A 21,047-nucleotide genomic window follows, 5' to 3' on the forward strand; every position below is an offset into this window, starting at 1 on the left:
TAAAAGGCTCAATGATGTTAAAGGCCAGCTTCCCTGCTCATGCAGATAGTAAAGAATCTGCCTGCAAGGCAGGAGACCCAGTTTCACTCCCCGGGTTGGAAAGTTCCCCTGGAGAAGTATTTCCAAGAATAATCCAGTATTCTTGTCTGGAGAATTCCGCAGACAGAGGAGCCTGATGGGCTATCATCCATGGGGGCGCAAAAGGTCAGACATGACTGATTAACATATTTTTCTCTTGGCATTTGTGTGTTTGTGTATGAGAGTGCTCAGTTGCACATGTCCGACTCCTTGCGACTCCATGGACAGTAGCCCGCCAGGCTCCTCTGTCCATGGAATTTTTCAGGCAAGAATACTGGAGTGCGTTGCCATTCTGTACTCCAGGGCTCTTCCTGACCTAAGGATTGAACCCACATCTCTGTGTCTCCTGCATCAGCAGATGGATTCTTTACCACTGCATCACCTAGGAAGCCCCAACTTCACACCTATAAAATTGAGATTCTTCCTTCTTCTGTCATCCCCACTGTAGAATTCCTCTTATGTCTCACTGGCAAAAAGAAAAGCTTACAAAGTGTTTAACTTTTCCATCTTCTATAAAGCTGTAAAGGTAAACAAAGGAGAATATAACTGAGAATAAATGTTAAGTTATAGAGTCAACAGAGTTTGGCTCAGGTCCTGACTTCCTCCCAGGTTGAAGAGAGGACTTAGGAAGTCAAATTCAGGGTTTCGTTTCAAGTTTACTGAAGTAAAGGAGACACTAAGATATCCAAGTGGAAGGGCAAAGCAGTCGTTAGGACACAAATGACAGATGATGTTGCAGGAACGGATGAAATTAGAAAAGACAAGCCTACAATAAACAAAACACCAAATGCTGGCAAGAATATGGAGCAACAAAAACTGTCATTCATAACTAGCAAATCCAAAATGGTACAGCCATTTGGGAAAACAGCTTGGCATCTCCTCAAAAACTAAATATACTTTTACCATACGATTCAGCAATCATGGTTCTTTGCATTTACTGAAATGAGTTGAAAACTTACATCCACAGAAAAACGTGCATGTGGATGCTTACAGCAGATTTATTCATAAATAAATGCCCAAATTTGGAAGCAACCAAAAGATGCCTCAATAGGTGGGTGAATAAATAAATTGCGGTATATTCAAATAATGGAAATTTATTCAATACTAAAAAGGAATGTAGTATAAAGCCATCAAAAGATATGGATGAACTTTAAATGATTATTAAGTGAAAGAAACCTATGTGCACAGAACTACTACATGACATTCTAGAAAAGACAAAATTATGGACACACTAAAATGATTAATGGCTGGGTAGGTGCTGAGGTGAAGGAGAGATAAATAGGTGGAATGCAGAGGATTTTTAGAGTGAAACTCTTCTGTATACTTTTTCACAGTGAAACTCTTCTGTAATACTACAATGATATTAGTAAATATTTGTTATTTACATTTCTCAAAATCAACAGAATGTACAACACTAGGTGAACCCTAATGTAAACTATAGACTGTGGGTTACACTGATGTAGGTTATGGATTGCAATAAATGTACCTTTCCTGTACTGGATGCTGGGGGCATCTGAATGTATGGAACACTGAGTGTGAAGGAGTTCTAGTTTGTTTGATTTTGCTGTGCAGCTAAAACGTCTCTAAAATAAAAAATCTGTTTTTTTGGTTTTTTTTTTAAGAAACAAAAAGTAGGGGACTAATCACATAACTTAGGGGAATATTTACACTTTAGGAACTGGTAGAAGAAAGGCACAAGCTAAAGAATACAATCAAAGAAAAGAAAAATGATGAGGATATGGAAGCAAAGAATTATAGGAAGGTAATTCATGAAGGCAGGGGCTAGTAAGATGAAAATGTGTTCCAGTTAGGCTTACTGGGATACTAAGCAGGATATGCAATGATAAGTTTCATGGGTTTAACCATCAGAGGTTACATATAATTTAAGAAAGAGTATGTTTCAATGGAATTACAGTGGTGAAGTCCAATTGTAGGAGGTTAAAGATATGTGATAAGGGAAGTAAATGAAACCAAACAGGAAAGAAAGGCAGTTTATATGACATTTCTTATTAAATCTAATGCCTGAATATTTATGCCTAATCTAAATTTACTTTAAAATCATTAGATGTTCAAAATTGTGTTCATTGAGAAATAAATTTAATAGTGGATAAAATTTATTTTAAATGAAGGAATGAACTATCTTTTTAATTTACGTAACTTTCAGGGTATAGATTAGTATCAGTATAAATTTAGCCTTTGATCCTATATGTATCACTGTGTTCTACTTATTATTAGGGAAAATTTTAAATATTGTAAAAGTAGGGAAACAGTGTCATGCTGCCAAATTTAACTAGTACGTATTCCATGCTTGGACTTCCCTTGTAGCTTAGTCATTAAGCAATCTTCCTGCAATGCAGGAGAACAGGGTTCGATCCTTGGATTGGGAAGATTCCCTAGAGAAGGAAATGGCAACCCACTCCAATATTCTTGCCTACAGAATCCCATGGACAGAGGAGTCTGGCAGGCTATAGTCCTTGGGGTCGCAAGAGTTGGACACGACTTGGTGACTAAACCACCACCATTCTATACTACTTCAAAAACAATGCATTTAAGGATCAACAAAATTCTTATTTTATGCTTTATCACAAAAAATAATTTACAAAGCATTTCCTGGTTATTAGGATAAACAAAGATATTCAAATGGCACTAGATTACTAAAAAGTATCCACATATAATGTATCCATGTATAATAATCATGTTATTTCCCACAGTCATCACTTTGGAAAGTTCTATGTAATGTAGAACCATTAACTTTGATTTTTTCCAACATACCTGTAGGACTGTTTCCTTTAAGAATTATAGCATAATGCAATGTAATAAAGCACAAAAACTTCAGCTATCATCCTATTCAAATTTATATTACCTTATTCAGTGATATTAATAATAGTACCACTTATGTTAAAATACTAGAAATATTATTGGCAGACTGAAATCTACTAGAGACAGATTCTGTTTAAAAATTCTTCCTCAACTTCATTAGATACTAGTCAAATATTTACAGTTAACATTTTTTTAAAATGACACCTGTAAATGTATTTTAAGAGATAAGCATATTGCTTGGAAAGGAGAAAGTTTGTTCACCAAACAGCTTGGTAATAAACTTATTATTATCCATATCTTATATGGCAATTTAAAGACATGAAGTGTAATAATAAAAGGACTAAATAAAGAATAAAGACCCTGAAAGGTAAGAAAAATTTTAAAAAATGATTCAGAATAAAGCAGATATATTATAAATGACCTAATTTTAATAATAAACTTAAAGGTTTTCTATGAGGAATTATGGCACAAGATAACTAAAGAATGATTTTATGGGGGTTTATTTTTATTTTGTGTTGAATTTACAGGTTTCTTTTGGTCTACAATTTGCCTTCTAATTTTAATAATCTCTTGGAACTATGCATCTTTTTCTCTCTACACATAGTGGCTTTCATTTAATTCAATTTAACATAAATACACAAACAAAAATGCCAGAATAAATATCATGCAATTATTATTAACTTAACAAACTAGAATTCTTATTTTAGGTCCTATTTTAAATACTGATAGCCATGTCAAACAGAGCACATAATACCTGTCCCTTAAGGCTGATAAACTAACACTCATGATGGAGGCTCTCTCTAAAAGAACTTTACCTTTGATTTGCAAATATACATCTAAGTAATTATATGCTTAATTTTACTCATACAATAGACAATTCCTTGGGTAACTGAAAAATAATCATAGCAATCTATAGTTCTTTTCTTTCCCATTTATTGTTCTGGTCTGTCTGTAAATTCGAGAGAAAAAAGAAAAGTGCATTAAATAGTAATAGCAAAGTTATTACACACACACACTGCTGAGAACGAAGCTAAATATACTTTGTAGAAAATCCATCTTCAACCAAACCTCATACTTCATAAACAGATTAAAAATATTTCTACATCAAATGTCACCATTTTCCTCAACGTTGGTTGATGATTCTGGTTTACTGACTTACCCTTCTAATGACATGATGTTTTTTTGTAATCTGCAGCAAGAAACGAATTTAAGACAACAAAATACAATACAAACTTCTTGACAGCACATTTTTCTTTAACTGTGCCATTAACAACAACGATGAACATTTTGTTTCCTGTGGCTATGCTGTGTTTTTATTTTTAACCCGTTAATGAGAACGTAAGCACCTTGAGGGCAGGGGCCTCTATTATGTCACAGGCATTATGCTAGGAACCAGGGCAAAGACAAAAAAGAGAATGAAAAGTATCTTAAGAAAAAAAGATAATTAGTTAAATTGAAATAATGTCCTTTTTCATTAACTATAGGATCTATATTAAAATCAAACAGAATTTTTGTCATGATATATACTCTACTTGTTTCAAGTTCTAATAGAATATATTTTCTTTCTTTCATTTTTTGCTGTAGGTAACATCTTAAGTATTCTTTCAATTCCCAAACATATTCATGTACCTTTCAAGGAGCGTCAATTCTGTGGGTCACTAATATTATAAGTCATTTAGAAAATTACTGTAATAATTACTGATGCAAAGAAAAAGCCCATTATATATTTTTTTCTTTCAGAGTGGCCACTTTTTCTTAACCACTAAAGGTAACAACGTACTTTGAAATCACAATGAGCATGAACCTAAAGTTGTTAATATACCACTACTTGAAATTCAGAAAATCTGTTGTTTTCATGTACACATACACGAAATAAAATAATACCGTGACAGAAGGGTGCTGTATCTGTGTTTAAAGAGGGGGCTGTTGGCAAACACCACAGCTCACTTCTGCTGAAATGTACACAACCGATATATGCAGCACAGAAAGCTGGCACCAAGGGCTTACAGCCTTAATTTGCCTGCAAGAAGGAATGGAGATTTACCTTCAATGCACGTTCTTGATTGTTTTCAGCAGTCAGATGTCTCATGTTGTTTGCTGAAGTCTGCTTCTGCTCTTTCAGATGATGAAGCTCCTGCTCCAGCCGTTTGCACTGCCACAGGGAAAGAATCCCATTAAGTAAAGGAGTCACGGCATTTTTTTCACAAACTCACATGAATTGATGTAAATAATACCATCTTACTCTCCCAAAAAGTATCCTTTGCAATAAGAATAGTAAGTGAAAAGCACTGTTGAAAATGAACAAAGTAATATTGCGTATAGTACTCTGGCACATTCAATTGCAATTTTCAGTTTTGACTTTTATTAATCTAAATGCTACCATATAAATTAGAAAAATACCCATTTCTTGTAAAATTAAGATTAAATTATTATTTTCTTCATTGACCAAATGATTTTCACTGTGTATCTGCTGGCTGAATTAAAAATATACTTCTAAAAATGATAGTAGGTTCCAAATAAACTATGATATAATACTCTGTGAGGAACTTTTATTAATTTTTAAAATAAAAATTATCATAAAAATATATATGAGATTTTCATATTTTTAGAAATATCTAAAGAAACAGTTGAGAAAAAACAATAGCCACAGAGTGCTACATGACTTGGAAACAACTAAGGAAACAGTTGTTTTTAATCCTATTTTGACTAAACCTTACTTGTAAGTAAAACAAGTGATAAAATAGATGTGAAACGACATTGACCTATTGGGAATACATAAAAATGTAAGTAAAAAGGAAATGATAAAAGCATAAATGAACTAACAGAAGCATCTACATTCAAAAAAATCATTAAAATGTTATGTCATTTAAAAATGAGATTGTAATATAAATATGTCAAACATTTTCACAATGACTGTATAGGATATAAAACTGATATGCTGCATATTAAAACCATATGATGATACAAAGGTGATTTGTAAAGAAATAAATTACTAAAACTATTGTTCAGTAAAATATTTTAAAAAATCACTCCTTAGTTTATCTAGTTTTAAAGGAGGATATTTAATAACCAATAAGTAAGTACACCTATTAGTTTGAGAGTTAGACAGTTACTTCTGCATTACCCAGCAAGTGTTAGATGTCATAATGAATTAAAAATCATTATTATGATACAAAATCAAGATGCAGTCATAATCCAAATGAGTATTTCTTCTAATATTTTCTGCCTCTGATCTCAATATTATTCAGCAATCTGTATCAGTATTTCCCAACTTTGAGTAACATACAAATTCTTTTAAAAGAAAAAGTCTTACCAAACTCTTGATATTCACTTATTTACTGGTATTTATTAAGCACTTATCCTGTGCTAGGTTTAATTATAAATGGTGGGGGATATGGCATTTAACAAAATAGATAAAAATCCCTGCCCGCATGGAACTCATATTCCAGATGGGAAAAGAGACAATAAAATAAATGAAATACATAGTATGATAGAAGGTGAAAATGTTATGGACAAAAATAAACATAGGGAATACCAAAAGAGTAGGAAGGAAATCTTTTATGACTTTAAATAGGAGAAATTTTAATTGAGAAAAAGATACTTGAATAAAGACACTAAGAAGACAAAGAAGTAAGCCTTCAGATCTTTGGAAGCAGTGGTTCAAGCAAAAGGAACAACTGAGTGCAAAGGCTCTGAAGTAGAAGCTTGTCTAGCATATTCGAGTTTTAACAAGGGGAAGAATACAGCAGGAGTGAAATAAGCAAGGGACAGAATACTGGGAGATGAGATCAGAAGAGCCTTGAGATATTATAGACCAGGGTTTTTACTCTGAGTGTGTGGGAAAGTTGCTGGAGGGCTTAGAACAAAGAAGTACCACGATTTGCCTCAATGTAGGCTCACTCCTTCTGCAATGTAAAGAATAGATTCTAAGGAAGGCAAGGACAGAAGCGGGAAGTCTCGCTGAGAGGCTACTGAGCAGTGCAGGAGAGAGATGATGTGTCTCAGACTAGGATGGTAGGGAGCAGTGGAGGTAGTGTGCAGCAGCTGGACTTTGGATGTATTTCAGATGTAGCCAGAAAAAAAAAAGTGGTGGTTATTCTTCCGCTCTTGCTCGTGACCTTAAAAGGAATGCTTCTATCATATAACCACTTAGACGAATTTTGTTACATATTATTTACATTCATGTGAATGTGTATATGTGTATGAAAATATATATGTTAAATGGGTTTCCAAGGATTTTATATTAATATATCAGATTGTGGGGTACATATTCTTAAATGAAACTGACCTGTATCTTTCCTTCTCTGGGCTATCCTTTCCAGTTTTGTTATCAAGGTTGGATTACTCTCACAAAGTTTCCTTATTTTATTTTTGGAAATAGCTTATATTAAATTATCTATTCATACAAGAATAGGTGTAAGTCCCCTATCAAACCCTCTGAGCTTTCCTTCTGGGTTCAAGTCCCTCTTTGAAGAGGCATAGCTTTTAAAAATCTCTTAGTGAGACATTCTGCCTGAAAAGGTGATTGTTTTGTTTTCATGACACTCTTTACTGGATAGAACTGTTACGACAAAAGTTGTATCTTCAGTACTCTGACGATGCTGTTCTGCCTCAGTCTGGCATCTATTGTTGCTAATGTGAGGTCAATATTAGTCTAATAATCATTCTTGTATACATTTGTCTTTACTCAATGGTTGCTTTAAAATCTGTAGTTTAACTTTAGAGTTCAATTCTATAGTTGAAGAGATGGATTTATTTAAATCATTTAGATATTCTCTATGCTTCTCAAACCTGAAAAACTCATAGCTGTTATATCTTGAATTGTTACCCAGTTCCCATTTTGAAATTCTTATAGATCATATATTGGGTTTATTCACTTTCCTTTCATATCTTTTAATATCCATTTCTCTGTGTGTGTGTGAATTCTGAGCGTCTATCATCCATTAGTGAATTGAGACTCCTGATTCTATCTCCAATTCTGTCTATATCTTTGTTCACTTATCTTTTAATGTCAATGACTAGTTTTCAGTTCTAAATATTTCCTTGTATGCTTCTTCAATTCTGTCCATCTACTTTTCATAGTGCTCTTCTTTTATATGTATTACTTGATGATGTCTCTGTTTAAACATGCAAGTGTCATACTCTTTCATTTTTTCCTATTATCTCAAATTCTAAATGGTCTAACTCTTTTAATTGTGTTTCATAGTAGACTGTTTCCTTACATGGAGAATTCTTTTTTGTAGAAGTTTTGTCCACCTGTGTGTGGAAGAACGTCCAGACTGGTTTTGCATTTGTTTCTTGCAAGGTGACCCAAAGTTTTACTCAACTAGTGCAGACGTTTATCTAAATGTCTTAGTTTGTGAATTCTCATCATGATGGTTATTACGCTGAGTGTCCAACCCTTTGATTTCTCAGGATGCTTGAGCCCTTTGCTCAGTCAAGACCAAAGACAAACCTCCTTATCCTTTCCTAAACCAGTGAGTGGTTTTTTCCCCCTAGATTCTTTTTTACTAAAAAGAGGGTCTTTCTATGATTTTGGAAATACATGCAAGGGTCTGGTCCCATCACAAGTAGTCCAATCATCAACCCTTGTAAGGGCAATAAAATTCAAGTTTTTAGCCTTGGAGTTCTATACCTGGTCTTAGATCCCTAGTAAACTGGTATGTTTGTAACTATTTAGGTTTCCTTTCTTTCTTTTTTGGTTTCCTCTAAATTTTTATTCTTCATAGATTTTCCCACTTTCTGAAAAGACTGGGGAGGGGAGGGGAAGGGTACTTGTAGGCCAAAGTTTATATGAAAAACTGTAACCAAAACGATAAATATAATAAAGCTATTTTTGTGCTGAGGACATTTATTCACATTTTGTACCTGGGCTCAGTATTCACTGCCACACAGTATAAGAGGGACAGAAGGTAAGGCCCAGGGACCACTCCATGTGGCAAGTGTCCCAAAGTGTTACACTTTCAGGTGTTAATAATTTTCCCTAATTTAATGAATGAAAAGAAACAAAACAAGTGCTAGGGAAGAAGAATGTCCCTAAATTAAGTAATATGTAATTTCTTCTATGGTTTTAGACAGCTTCATTTCGAACTGACACAATTAATAATAAATAACACAATATCTTCTCTGTTCATATTGTGCCAAACAATGTTCTTAAAAGTTCTAGTGCATAAATTAAGACCTAGGAGGATTTTTAAACATTTTTTTATACTTAAAATGTTTTAATACTTAAAAGGAACTTAATGAAATGCTATCTGTATATTGTCACAGTTTCATTGCAGCACTATTGATAACAGCCAGGACATGGATACAACCTAAATGTCCATCAGCAGAGGAACAGATAAGGAAGTGCTGTGTATACACAAAGGAATATTACTCAGCCATAAAGAGGAATGAAACTGTGCCATTTGCAAAGACATGGATGGACCTAGCGATTATCATACAGAGCGAAGTCAGTCAGAAAGAGAAAAACAACTATTATATATTAACACATACATGTGGAATCCAGAAAAACGGTACAGATGAATTGATCTGTCAAACAGAAATAGAAACAGAAGTAAAGAACAAACATTTGGACACCTGGGGGGAAGCAGGGGCCGTTGAACTGGGAGATTGGGACTGACATATACACTGCTATATATAAAACAGATAACTAATGAGAACCTATTGTATAGTACAGAGAACTCTACTTAATGTTCTGTGGTGACCTAACTGGGAAGGAAATCCAAAAAAGAGGGGATATAAGTATACATATAGCTGATTTACTTCGCTGTACAGCAGAAACTAACACAACACTGTAAAGCAACTGTACTACAAAAAAATTTTTTTTAAGTCCTAAGAGTCAAGTCAATCATTTGCAACATGTGATTCTTATTTTAGATACAGATTCAAAACAAAGAGGAAAAGACTATTGGAATTTGAAAACTAATTGAATATTTTACAATATTAAAGAACTGTTAATATTTTTGGTATGATAATTGTGCTGTAATTATGTTTTACACAAAAGTCCACATCTTTAGGGCTTTCCAGGTGGGGCATGAGATGCAGGTTCAATTGCTAGGTCAGGAAGATCCCCTGGAGTAGGAAATGGCAACCCACTCCAGTATTCTTGCCCAGAAAATTCCATGGACAGTGGAGTCTGGTGGACTACAGCCTAGTGGACAGACAGTTGGACACGCCTGAGTGACTGAGCATGCACTCATGTGCTTGGGTATATATGTGCCACATCTTTAAGAGATACACAATAAAAGTTATAGATGAAAAGGACATTATGTCTGGGATTCCCTGCAAGATAAAATGAGGAGGAGTAAATGAGTGGGGGATATAGATAAAAAAAGATGGACAGCTGTTGTAATAGGGTGAAATGATCTCAGAGGCTCATGATTCTATAGTATCACTAATAAAAAGAAAAGAATTAAATTTGCCACTGCAAACAAAACTAATTCTATACATAAGTGAACTAAAGACATAAAGTATATAAAAAATTAATGAAAAATTTTTATTAAAGGATTTGATCCATATTTACTATAAGACATTATATTCACCAGTAATTTCCTTTTACTCATTACCCCGAATTGTGAAGAACTGTATCAAACAGAAAATATATTGCTATGATTCTGTCTCACCTCATGTTTATTTCCTGAAAGAGTTTTTTTTTTTTTTTTAAGAATTCTCTAATACTGTCTAGGTTTTTAACAGCTGCTGTTTCTCTTCCTGTACAATCTGCTTTCACTCACAAATCATGTTGATTGCATTACAATCAAACATCTTCCCACTTGGATGTTATACAACTCTTTCCCTTGCAGACAAAAAAATAATACCAGACTCTTCCAGTCAAAACAGAAATTACACTTTGGTGTCAATGTGAATTATGAACTTTGAGCTGTAGATGTTTGGAAGCACTTAGGGTTATATAAATAACTTTATTCCTTTTCATTTAGGAGAATTTTAAAACAACACTTCATTTTGGATTTAAAAATAATAACTAGAATGCTTTTCTCACAGCAAAATAACTTGGAATAGTTTTCCAATTCAAAAAGGTAACTTGTTTCTTCTTCAAAGCCCTGGCAAAATATCAGCAGTTTGGTTAAATGAATAATATATACAATACTCAGAGTTTAAAAAAAAAACAAAGATTAAAAAAAGAAAAACAATAATTATGTGAGTCTCTGAAAACACTTATGTTACAGGCGATACACACCTGTGTGCGTGCACATGCACATACACATACAGACGAATCATAAATTACTCAGTAAACACTCATCAAGCAATATACCGGCAATTACCAGGCAACATGCCAGACAGTGACATGTTTGTACATATTTATACATATATATCTTAATTATATTTACATATAACATTTCAAAAACATGTGAAAGTAAATAAGGATTTAATAGCAAATACAGTAATTTATACTCATTTTAAACAACTAAATTGCTCAAAAAAGATTAAAATCACAATGTAAAAAGATTATTAGTAAACATAATAATTACTTAAAAAGATGTCAACATGTATATAGGTATTTAGTAAGCTATGCTATCAAAATACCATTTTTGTAATACTGGTTAAGATTATTTTGTTAGCTGTATTCATAAAACGTATTCATTTGAAAAATCATGATTTGCATCTCTGTTTCAAGATAAAGGTTAACACATGTTATTAATGATAGTCAACGAACCCTCAATGAGAAATCAGTATGTGCCAGAAACTTTACATGTATTAAATCAGTCAATCTTCATGTGGACCCTATAGATTATATATTTAACCATTTGACAGAGAAGGAAACAGAAACAGAGTAAAAATACCTCCTTTAAACTCATGCAACTAATAAGGAGGATTCAATTGCAGGCAGAATAACTGTTTATCAACAAAATTTATAATATACACACATAGGAAAATAGTAAAAGCAATGTAATAGCTAGAATTACAGAAAAAGTTAATGATGATGATGTTTTAGAATTTGAACTTTAAGGAAATATGTAACATAGATCAGAATGGAAGGTGAACTAGCTACCATTCAGGATTACTACATTTAACTCAGTTCATTGAACCTAAGCGAAACTGATAAAAATCTAGGCAATTATTTCTCAACTTTTAATAGCATATTCTAACAGTAACATTATATCTAAAATCATAATGTTCTCTTTAGGAATATAAAACAGAAAAATTGCTATTCTTTTATTAACATTGGAATTGTTTTAAATGAAGGCCTTATAAAAGCTACATACACATATATATGGATACATATATATATATATATACACACATACATACACATATTTTTATACCTATGTTATATAACAAATATATTTATGTATGAATTTACAAAAAGATCTGAAATCATCAGGCCTTCACATGCAAATATCTATTTCTACTTTGTATAAACTGCAAACTCCAAGAAAGTAGAGCCCAAAGTCTCTGTTCATTGCTACATAGCAGGGTACCTAAAAATTAGGTGATATTAAATATGTATTTCCTATTTTACTGGATTCCCTGCTTATAAATGGCATTTAACCAATCATCCTTACTAAACCTGAAAGTCACCTTAAGCTTCCTCCTATCTTTATCCTAAAGTTGGAGGAAGTCTTAGTCCTTCAACATGCTTTATTTTTTATCCCCAATGTCATGCCTTTCATTCAGCCTCTGACTTTTTCATTAACTGTGAGAGCAAGTGTCATGTCTTCAGTCTCAAGTTCTTTCAAATTATCCTCTAATCTGGTAGTTCTCAGACTGCAAATCAATATCATCAAGAGAGTTTAAAAAAGAATGTGCTAGTACCACACTGCTTTGATGACTATGTCTTTGCAGTATAGTCTGAAGTCTCAAGAACAGAAACATAGATCACTGGAACAGGATACAAAGCCCAGAAATAAACCCATACACTTACAGTCAATTAATCTATGACAAAGGAGGCAAGATCACACAATAGAAGAGTCTCTTCAATAAATGGTGCTGGGAAAACTGGACAGCCACATGAAAAAAATGAAGTTAGAACACTCTAACACCATACACAAAAATAAACTCAAAATGGATTAATGACCTATATGTGACTGCATACTATAAAACTCTTAGAGGAAAACAAGGAAAATGTTCTCTGATATAAGTTGTAGCAGTATCTTTTTTCAATCCATTTCCTAGAGTAATAAAAATAAAAATAAAAAAATGGGACCTAATTAAATTCAAACGTTTTTGGAAAGCAAAGGAAACCATAAATAAAACGAAAGGACAATCCAAAGAAAGGGAGAAAATATTTGCAAACGATGAGGTCAACAATGAATTAGTCTCTAAAATTTACAAATAGCACATGTGGCTCAATACCATAAAAACAAACAACCCAATAAAAAAATGGGCAGAAGACATAAATAGACATTTCTCCAAAGAAGTCATATAGATGGCTGAGGCATATCAAAAGATGCTCAACACTGCTAATTATTCAAGAAATGCAAATCAAAACTACAATGAGATCCCACCTCACACCAGTCAGAACGGCCACTATAGAAATATCTGCAAACAATAAATAACAATGAGGATGTGGAAGAAAGGGAACCCTTCTACACTATTGGTGGGAATGTAAATTGGTAGAGCCACTACGAATAACAGTATGGATGGCCCTTAAGAAACTAAAAACAGACCTACCATATGATCCAACAATCCCACTCCTGGGAATATAGCTGGAGAAAACCATGGTTTGAAAGCATACATGCAACCTAAATGGAGGCAACCTATCTGCCTATCAACAGATGAATGGATAAGGAAGATGCGGTACATAAGTACAATGGAGTATTACTCAGCCATCAAAAAGAATGAAATAATGCCATTTGCAGCAACATGGATAAATCTGGAGATCATCCTAAGCGAAGTAAGTCATACAAAGACAAATATTATATGATACTACTTATATGTGGTATGTAAAAAAGTAAATACATATGAATTTATTTACAAAACAGAAAAAGACTCAGACTTACAGAACAAACTTATAGTTATAGGTAGGGATGGCTGCAGGGAAGGATAGATTAGGAGTTTGGGATTAACATGTATGCACTGGTATATTTAAAATAGATAACCCGTAAGAACCTACTCTATGGCACAGGGGACTCTGCTTCAATATTCTGTAATAACCTAAATAGGAGAAGAACTTGAAAAAGAATAGACACGTGTATATACATACCTAACTGAATCATTTTGCTATACACTTGAAACACAACACGGTTAATCAACTATACTCCAATGATAATAAAAAAAAAGAATGGCTATGTGTGCATGCACGTGTTTTCAGGCTGGATCTCAGAGCTAACAAATACTCCAGAAAGGTGTTTCTAAAATACAACTCTAATCACAGTAATTCCTACTTGCCCTATCTTGATATTGTATATTGGTTTTCTCATTGCTTAAAGAATTAAAATTAAGTGTCATATCTCATTCCTCAATTGTATACCTGCTCTAGTTCAGACATGATAAATTATCCACAGTCCCCAAGATATGAATATTCCTTTCAACTTTCATGCCTTTCAACACATTTTTGTACATTTATGATTTATCCACACAACACCAGGCCCACTGGGAAGCCCTCTTGAGGAATACCATCCCCTCCTTCCCTCTCTGAATTCACTGGCCTTTATGTTCTCATCTACAACCATCTGCTTGTCATTCTCCCTCACAGCCACCTACAATCCCAGGGACAAATCCAGCACCTGCTTCACTGAAGCTATATAATACATGCTTAAGAATAAATGATGTGATTTTTTTTAAAAGAAATCTTATTTTTCTATATTAATTTTGATCTAAAATTAAAAGTATATACCAGTAATCAATATTTAGGCTATTGTATACATATAAGCATGAATGCAGCATAATATAAAAACTGAAAAAAATTATACTTCAAGAAAATAATTTTAAAATACAGGAATACACAAAATCTTTGGATGATGAAATATAATATTTACATCACACCAGAGAGGTCTTGGTGCTCCCAATCTGTCGTTTCCTTCTCCAGGGGATCTTCCCAAAATAGGAACTGAACCCAGGTCTCCAGCATTGCAGGTGGATTCTTTACTATTTGAGCCACCAGGGAAGCCCATTCATAGCCATAGGCTACCATTGTTCTGATTTGTAGTATCTGAGGAGGTTGACAAGATAATGGAGGAGTAGGTGGACGTGGAGTACAACTCTCTCCATGGTGCATCAAGAATACACCTACAAATGCAGCAGTTCTCACAAACACCAGTTAAATACTGGCAGAAGTCCTTGACCAGTGGAAAAGAATATTTGGAATTTTCTTTAATACCATGAGTAATTTCACTTGTTTTTAAACTTTGTAAAAATACAATAAAATCTTTAGTTGCAATCCTTTGACTTCTTTCAATCAACATATGTATTTGAGAGTCACCTAAGCTTTTGTGTGCCTGAGTATGTCATTCTTTTCGTGTAAAATATTAATAATATTCCACTGTATGGAATTGTATGTATTTGTCCATATTCTTCCTAAGGAAATGACAGTTGAATTGTCTTTAGTATTTAAATATTACAAATGAGCTCCTATAAGTGTTTCTCTAAAATTCTTACAGCATTATATATATATATATTTTTTTTTTTCATTTTCCTTGGATAAATACATAGAAACGGACTTGCTAGGTCACAAAGTATATCTTGTTCAAGTGTCTAAGAAACTGTCAAGTAGTTTTCAAAACTGGTTGTTCCATTTTACATTCCAATTAGCAATGGGTCCTTGTTTCAGTTGCTATACACTCTCGCCAACATTTACTGTTGTTGGTCTTTTTAATTTCAGATGCCATTGTGTATGTGAGGTGGTATCACATTTAACTTTGTGTTTCCCTGTTCACAAATTATAATAATCTTTTCGTGTGTTCACTGAACATCTGTGAAGCTTTTCTTCCAGTCTTTGGTCAATTTTTTTCTTGGGTTCTTTTTATTCACATGGAGAAGGCAATGGCACCCCACTCCGGTGCTCTTGCCTGGAAAGTCCAATGGATGGAGGAGCCTGGTGGGCTACAGTCTATGGGGTGGCTAAGAGTCGGACATGACTGAGCGACTTCACTTTCACTTTTCACTTTCATGCATTGGAGAAGGAAATGGCAACCCACTCCAGTGTTCTTGCCTGGAGAATCCCAGGGACGGGGGAGCCTGGTGGGCTGCCGTCTATGGGGTCGCACAGAGTCGGACACGACTGAAGCGACTTAGCAGCAACAGCAGCAGTAATGCAAGTCCTGTGTCAGACACATGAATTGCAAATATTTTCTCCTAGGCTATGGCTTATCTTTTGTTGTTTGTTTACTTGGCTTTGGCAGGTGAACTCTTGGTTGCAGCATGTGGGATCTAGTCCCCTGACCAGGGACAGAACTAGGTCCTTGCATTGGAAGCACAAAAATCTCAGCCACTGGACCACCAGGGAAGTCCCACCTTTCATAGTCTTAAAGTTGGCTTTTGACAAGCATTAGCTTTTAATTCTGTCAAAGTTAAATTTATCACTTTTTTTTTTGTTTTTGCTATGGTTGGAGCTCTTTCTGTCCTTTCTGACAAGTTTACCTCCCTTGAGGTAATAAAGATATTTACCCCTGGTGTCTTACAACATCTTTAAGGTTTAAGTTTTCTTGTGTAAGTTTATAATCCACCTTGACTTTATTTTTGAGTATGGTGTAAGGAGAGAGTTAAGGTTCCTTTTAATTCTAGTGATATTAATTCTTTTAATTAATAGTGATACTGAGCTGTTGTTCCACTATTACTTGCTGTAAATCTATCCTTCCACAGTGGACTGGCCTGATGCCTTGGTCAAATGTCAAGTGTGTCACAAGCAAAATAATAAAGTTAGACAACGTTCTTAGTACATACAGAAAAATTAACTTAGATTTGATCACAGATCTGAATGTAAGAAATAAAAGTATAAAAATCTTAGGGAAGAACGGGAGTAAATTTAGTGATATTGGGTTCAGCATAACCTTTTAAGCCTTCAAATAACAAAAGAAAAAAAATAAATGGGACTTGACTATGCTGAACAACTTGTGTGTTGCACATGGTTGCTCATATAATTAAGAGGGGAAAAGATAACCCACAGAAAGGGAAAAATATTTTATAAATGATGTATCTGATTAAAAAGAAAAATCTTGTATCTACAATACAAAAAGAATTCTTACTACTTAATAACAAAAGGAAGAATAAAAATGTAACTAAACAATGGGCAAAGGACCAAAATAGGTATTTCTCAAAAAACATATATAAATGGCCAATAAGCACAAGAAAAGATAGTCAATATCAGTAGCCATTAGGGAAATGTAAATCAAAATGACAATGAGCAGAATGACACCTGCAAGATGGTGGACAAATAAGCTCCTCAATGGAAACAAAAAGTAAACAACATATGGACTAAAGCTTTGTGGAAATTCTAGAAAACAATTACAGATCTACAGCAACCAAATGAACCCCCAACCAATTTGACACTCTCAATTGGTAGGAACATTTGTGGCATATTTAGTTGACCTTCCTGGACTGTCTCCATGACTCACCACAATGACATCAGTTGGAAAGAGACGGCCACTTTTCAGTTATAGTTGCCATATGACACAGAAATTCCACTTCCAGGTACATTCTCAAGAAAGTGAAAAAAAATACATTCACACAAAAAGTTGTAAATGAACAGAGAAGAATTATTTGCAATAACCACAAAGTAGAAATAAACTATCAACTGACAAGCAAAATGTGATATATCCATAATATTATTTGGCAATTTAAAAAGGATTAATTTAGCTATAAAAGTACTGATACATGCTACCACATGGGTGAACTGTAAATGCATTGTATAAAGTCAAAGAAATTAGTCACTAAAGATCACAATTGTGTGATTCCACTACATAAAATGTCCCAAAGAGTAAATCTATGGAGATAGATAGTACATTAGAGGTTGCCTAGGGCTGGTGGAGGGGTGCTTTGCAGGAATGAATGGGAATAACTAATAATGGGTATAAAGTTTCTTCTGGGGTGATGAAAATGTTCCAAAATTTTGAGAACATACAACTCTATGAAAACAATAAAAATGCTGAATTATAACTTTAAATGTATTTATGGCTTCCCTGGTGGCTCAGATGGTAAAGAATCTGCCTGCAGTGCGGGAGACCCAGGTTCAACTCTTGGGTTGGGAAGATCCTCTGGAGAAGGAAATGGCAACCCACTCCAGTATTACTGCCTGGAAAATTTCATGGACACAGGAGCCTGGGAGGCTACAGTACATGGGGCTGCAAAGAGTCAGACACAACTGAGCGTGTCTACTGAGACTACTATTACTATGGCATGTAAGTCTCAATAAATCTATTAAAAATGTAAAAAAAAAATTAAGGAACTATACACAAGATCTGGGGCTTTCCTGGTAAAGAATTTGCCTGCAATGCAGGGAGACCCAGGTTCTATCCCTGGGCCGGGAAGATCCCCTGGAGAAGGAAATGGCTACCAACTCCAGTATTCTTGCCAGGAGAATTCCATGGACAGAGGAGCCTGGTGGGTTATACAGTCCATGGGGTTGCAAAGACTTGGACATGACTGAGCAACTAACACTACACACAATAGACACCTGTTTCTGGGCTTGCTACACTCTTCTACTGATTTGTGCATGTGCAAAGCACAGTCTTGATTATTGTAGTTTTAGAGCAAGTCTTGAAATCAGATAGCGTGAGTGCTCAAATTTCATTCTTTTACACTATTCAGCAATCATAATTGGTTCTAACTGCGAGACAATCTAGACAAAATCATTAACATTGTAGAAGGCTTGACTTTTACTTTTCATTGTCTGACCTAATACACATTCTTCTCAATGGAAAGAAAAAACTATGTGCTCAACCTTAAAATAGATCACAATAAATGTGAAAAAAATCATAGAGCATGTTTCTGCTCACAAGGGAACTAAATGAGAAATTAACAAGAATAAGATATCTAGAATATCCCTAAATATCTGGAAATTAAACATTGTTAGAATGCTTGATACTGTTCCACACATCACAGAGATTATATTCTTTTATAATCATTTTTTCTTTTTCTTCAGGTTAGATAAATTCTACTGATCTGTCTTCAAGCTCACCAATCTTTTACTGTACAATCTCTAAACCACTATTAAGTATGTCCACCGAAGTTTTCATATCAGATGTTACAACTTTAGTTTTACAATTAAGTTCTTTCTAGAGTTTCGCTTCCTTGCTGATATTGCCCAGCAGTTCACACACTGGGAACACTTTTCTTTTAAGTCTTGGAAGAAAGTTAGAATAACTTCTTCAAAGCACTGTTCTGAATGTGTAATATATTGAGTATGTCAAGATTTGTTTCTGCTAACTATGTGTTCTCTGGACTGAGGCTCACATTTATCTACTTCTAGTATTTTTAATTATACGCTGGTCAATGTGGGTGGTTCACTGTAAGGTATCTATATTATGCTGTCTTTCTTTGAAGAGTGTGGATTTTTCCTCCAGAAAAGAGTGAAGTTATTGCTTAATTCCTTTGCACCTATCAAACTTATTTTTGTAATTTATTTTATCAGGTCTATTCCAGTTCTGAACTTAATCTGAGGTCCTGAATCTTTACCTAGAGCTATTCTGACAGATATATAGACAGAAGGCATATGTGGCTATTCAGATTTAACTGTACATTAATTAAAATTAAATAAAATTTAAAATAAATTATTCTTTTGCACTAATCACATTTAAAGTGCTCAGGAACCAAATGTAGTTCATGGCTACCAAACTGAACAATGTAGAAATATTTCCATTATTATAGAATATTGTATTAAATAACACTGCATTCAGGCTTGGTCCTTAATCTAAGGAAGAATCAAGTGAATGTCCAAGGTTCTCATCAAGCTTTCTCTACTTCAGGTAGACCAGATCTCCAACTTCTCCCTTTAACTCACAGTACTCTGGCAGTGCTTTTAAGCCACTTGCATGCAAGCCCTGCGCATGAATTGCCAAACTCTTGGATGAGGACTGAAGAGTCTAACTAAATGGAGAGTTTTGAAATCACCTTTTCTGGATTCTAACAGAACATATCTAGAAATGATTATTAACGTTGAGTTGTTAATAAAATAAGAAACTAAAAAAGATAAAAAATGCAAGTAATACTTCCCTGAATAGAAAAGTAAGCAAAAGCTAACTTATCATTTGTCCATTCAATCCATCCCTCTTTGATCTCTCTTCCCTACCATCCTAATTCTCAGTGTATTCTAACTGGCTGTGTATGGATTAGACACACACTGTTCTAGGAGTAAAAGACGAGAAGGGCAGGATGATAAATCAAGGGGAGTAATCTGAACAAGCTGCCCCAAAAAGAAGAGAAAAACAAAAGTCACAGAAACCCTTGATTTCAGCAGTATCTGTTGTATCCTGGGAAGAGGCACCACTTCCACTATGCCACAGCTTCTAAGGATCTCAATCTGTTGGTCCAGCCTTCAGGTCTAACAAGAAGAAAATGACAGTTTAACACTGAGGCTATTATATTTCACATCTAATGTATGAATCATTTATTTTGTCAATGCTTATAATTATACTTACAACACTGATGCTGAATTATAAATATGTTTATATACAGTTTAAGAAAACTTAGTTTGCAATTTCCAGATTTTAGGATGATCACCTAAAATATTAAATAGATTTGAAATTATAATTCTAGCAGTTAAATTAAAAGCTACAGTTCAAACCTAATAACACTTCCTCTTCAATTTCATTAATAAAAACTATAGAACTGCTTTGAGTTTTTGTTATGAATTATATCAGAAAAGTATTGCATTTCAATAGTTTACTATGAACAATCAGAACTAATTAACAGTATAACAATATTTTACAACTGAAATAATTAAAATAAACTATAAAATTACTACATAAAACAGGTCTAATCTAGCTTATTCACTTTCTATAATCTCTTCAGTGCTGCAAAACCATTTATTTCTAAGATGATGACTTTACTTCTCTGGTTAATTCAACTACTAGGCTGTGGTACTCTGATCCTTTCTGTACAGTCATAACCTTGTAATGCTGAACCTTGTACTTAGCTAATGGTCAGGAACACAAAATTCAGTAAATAATACCATTGTAATGAATTGGTGCTTGAGTAAACTTCAGTGGATTTTCTCAAAATCCATAAACAAACAACAGTATAACCTAAAT

General features: G+C 34.0%; 1 protein-coding gene across 47 annotated transcripts in view; it reads right to left on the reverse strand.

The window, feature by feature from the left end:
- The window catches only part of MIPOL1 (mirror-image polydactyly 1), a 360,677-nt gene that overhangs the window by 180,079 nt on the left and 159,551 nt on the right, over positions 1–21,047 (reverse strand). For 45 of the 47 annotated variants that reach the window (XR_015149709.1, XR_015149711.1, XR_015149713.1 and 42 more), the window contains one exon: positions 4,943–5,050. Coding sequence is in view for 42 of the 47 variants with exons in the window: in XM_086363479.1 (XP_086219605.1) it covers positions 4,943–5,050 (108 nt within the window). In the remaining 5 variants the exon portion in view is untranslated. Of the gene's footprint in view, positions 4,284–4,942; positions 5,051–10,371; positions 20,339–21,047 lie in introns of those variants that run through there. The other 2 variants (XM_086363497.1, XM_086363506.1) reach the window with 2 other exon arrangements.

Source organism: Bos grunniens, chromosome 21, assembly GCF_055505025.1.
Source record: "Bos grunniens cultivar Pamir isolate PY7600 chromosome 21, Bosgru_T2T1.0, whole genome shotgun sequence".
NCBI classification, from domain to species: domain Eukaryota; kingdom Metazoa; phylum Chordata; class Mammalia; order Artiodactyla; family Bovidae; genus Bos; species Bos grunniens.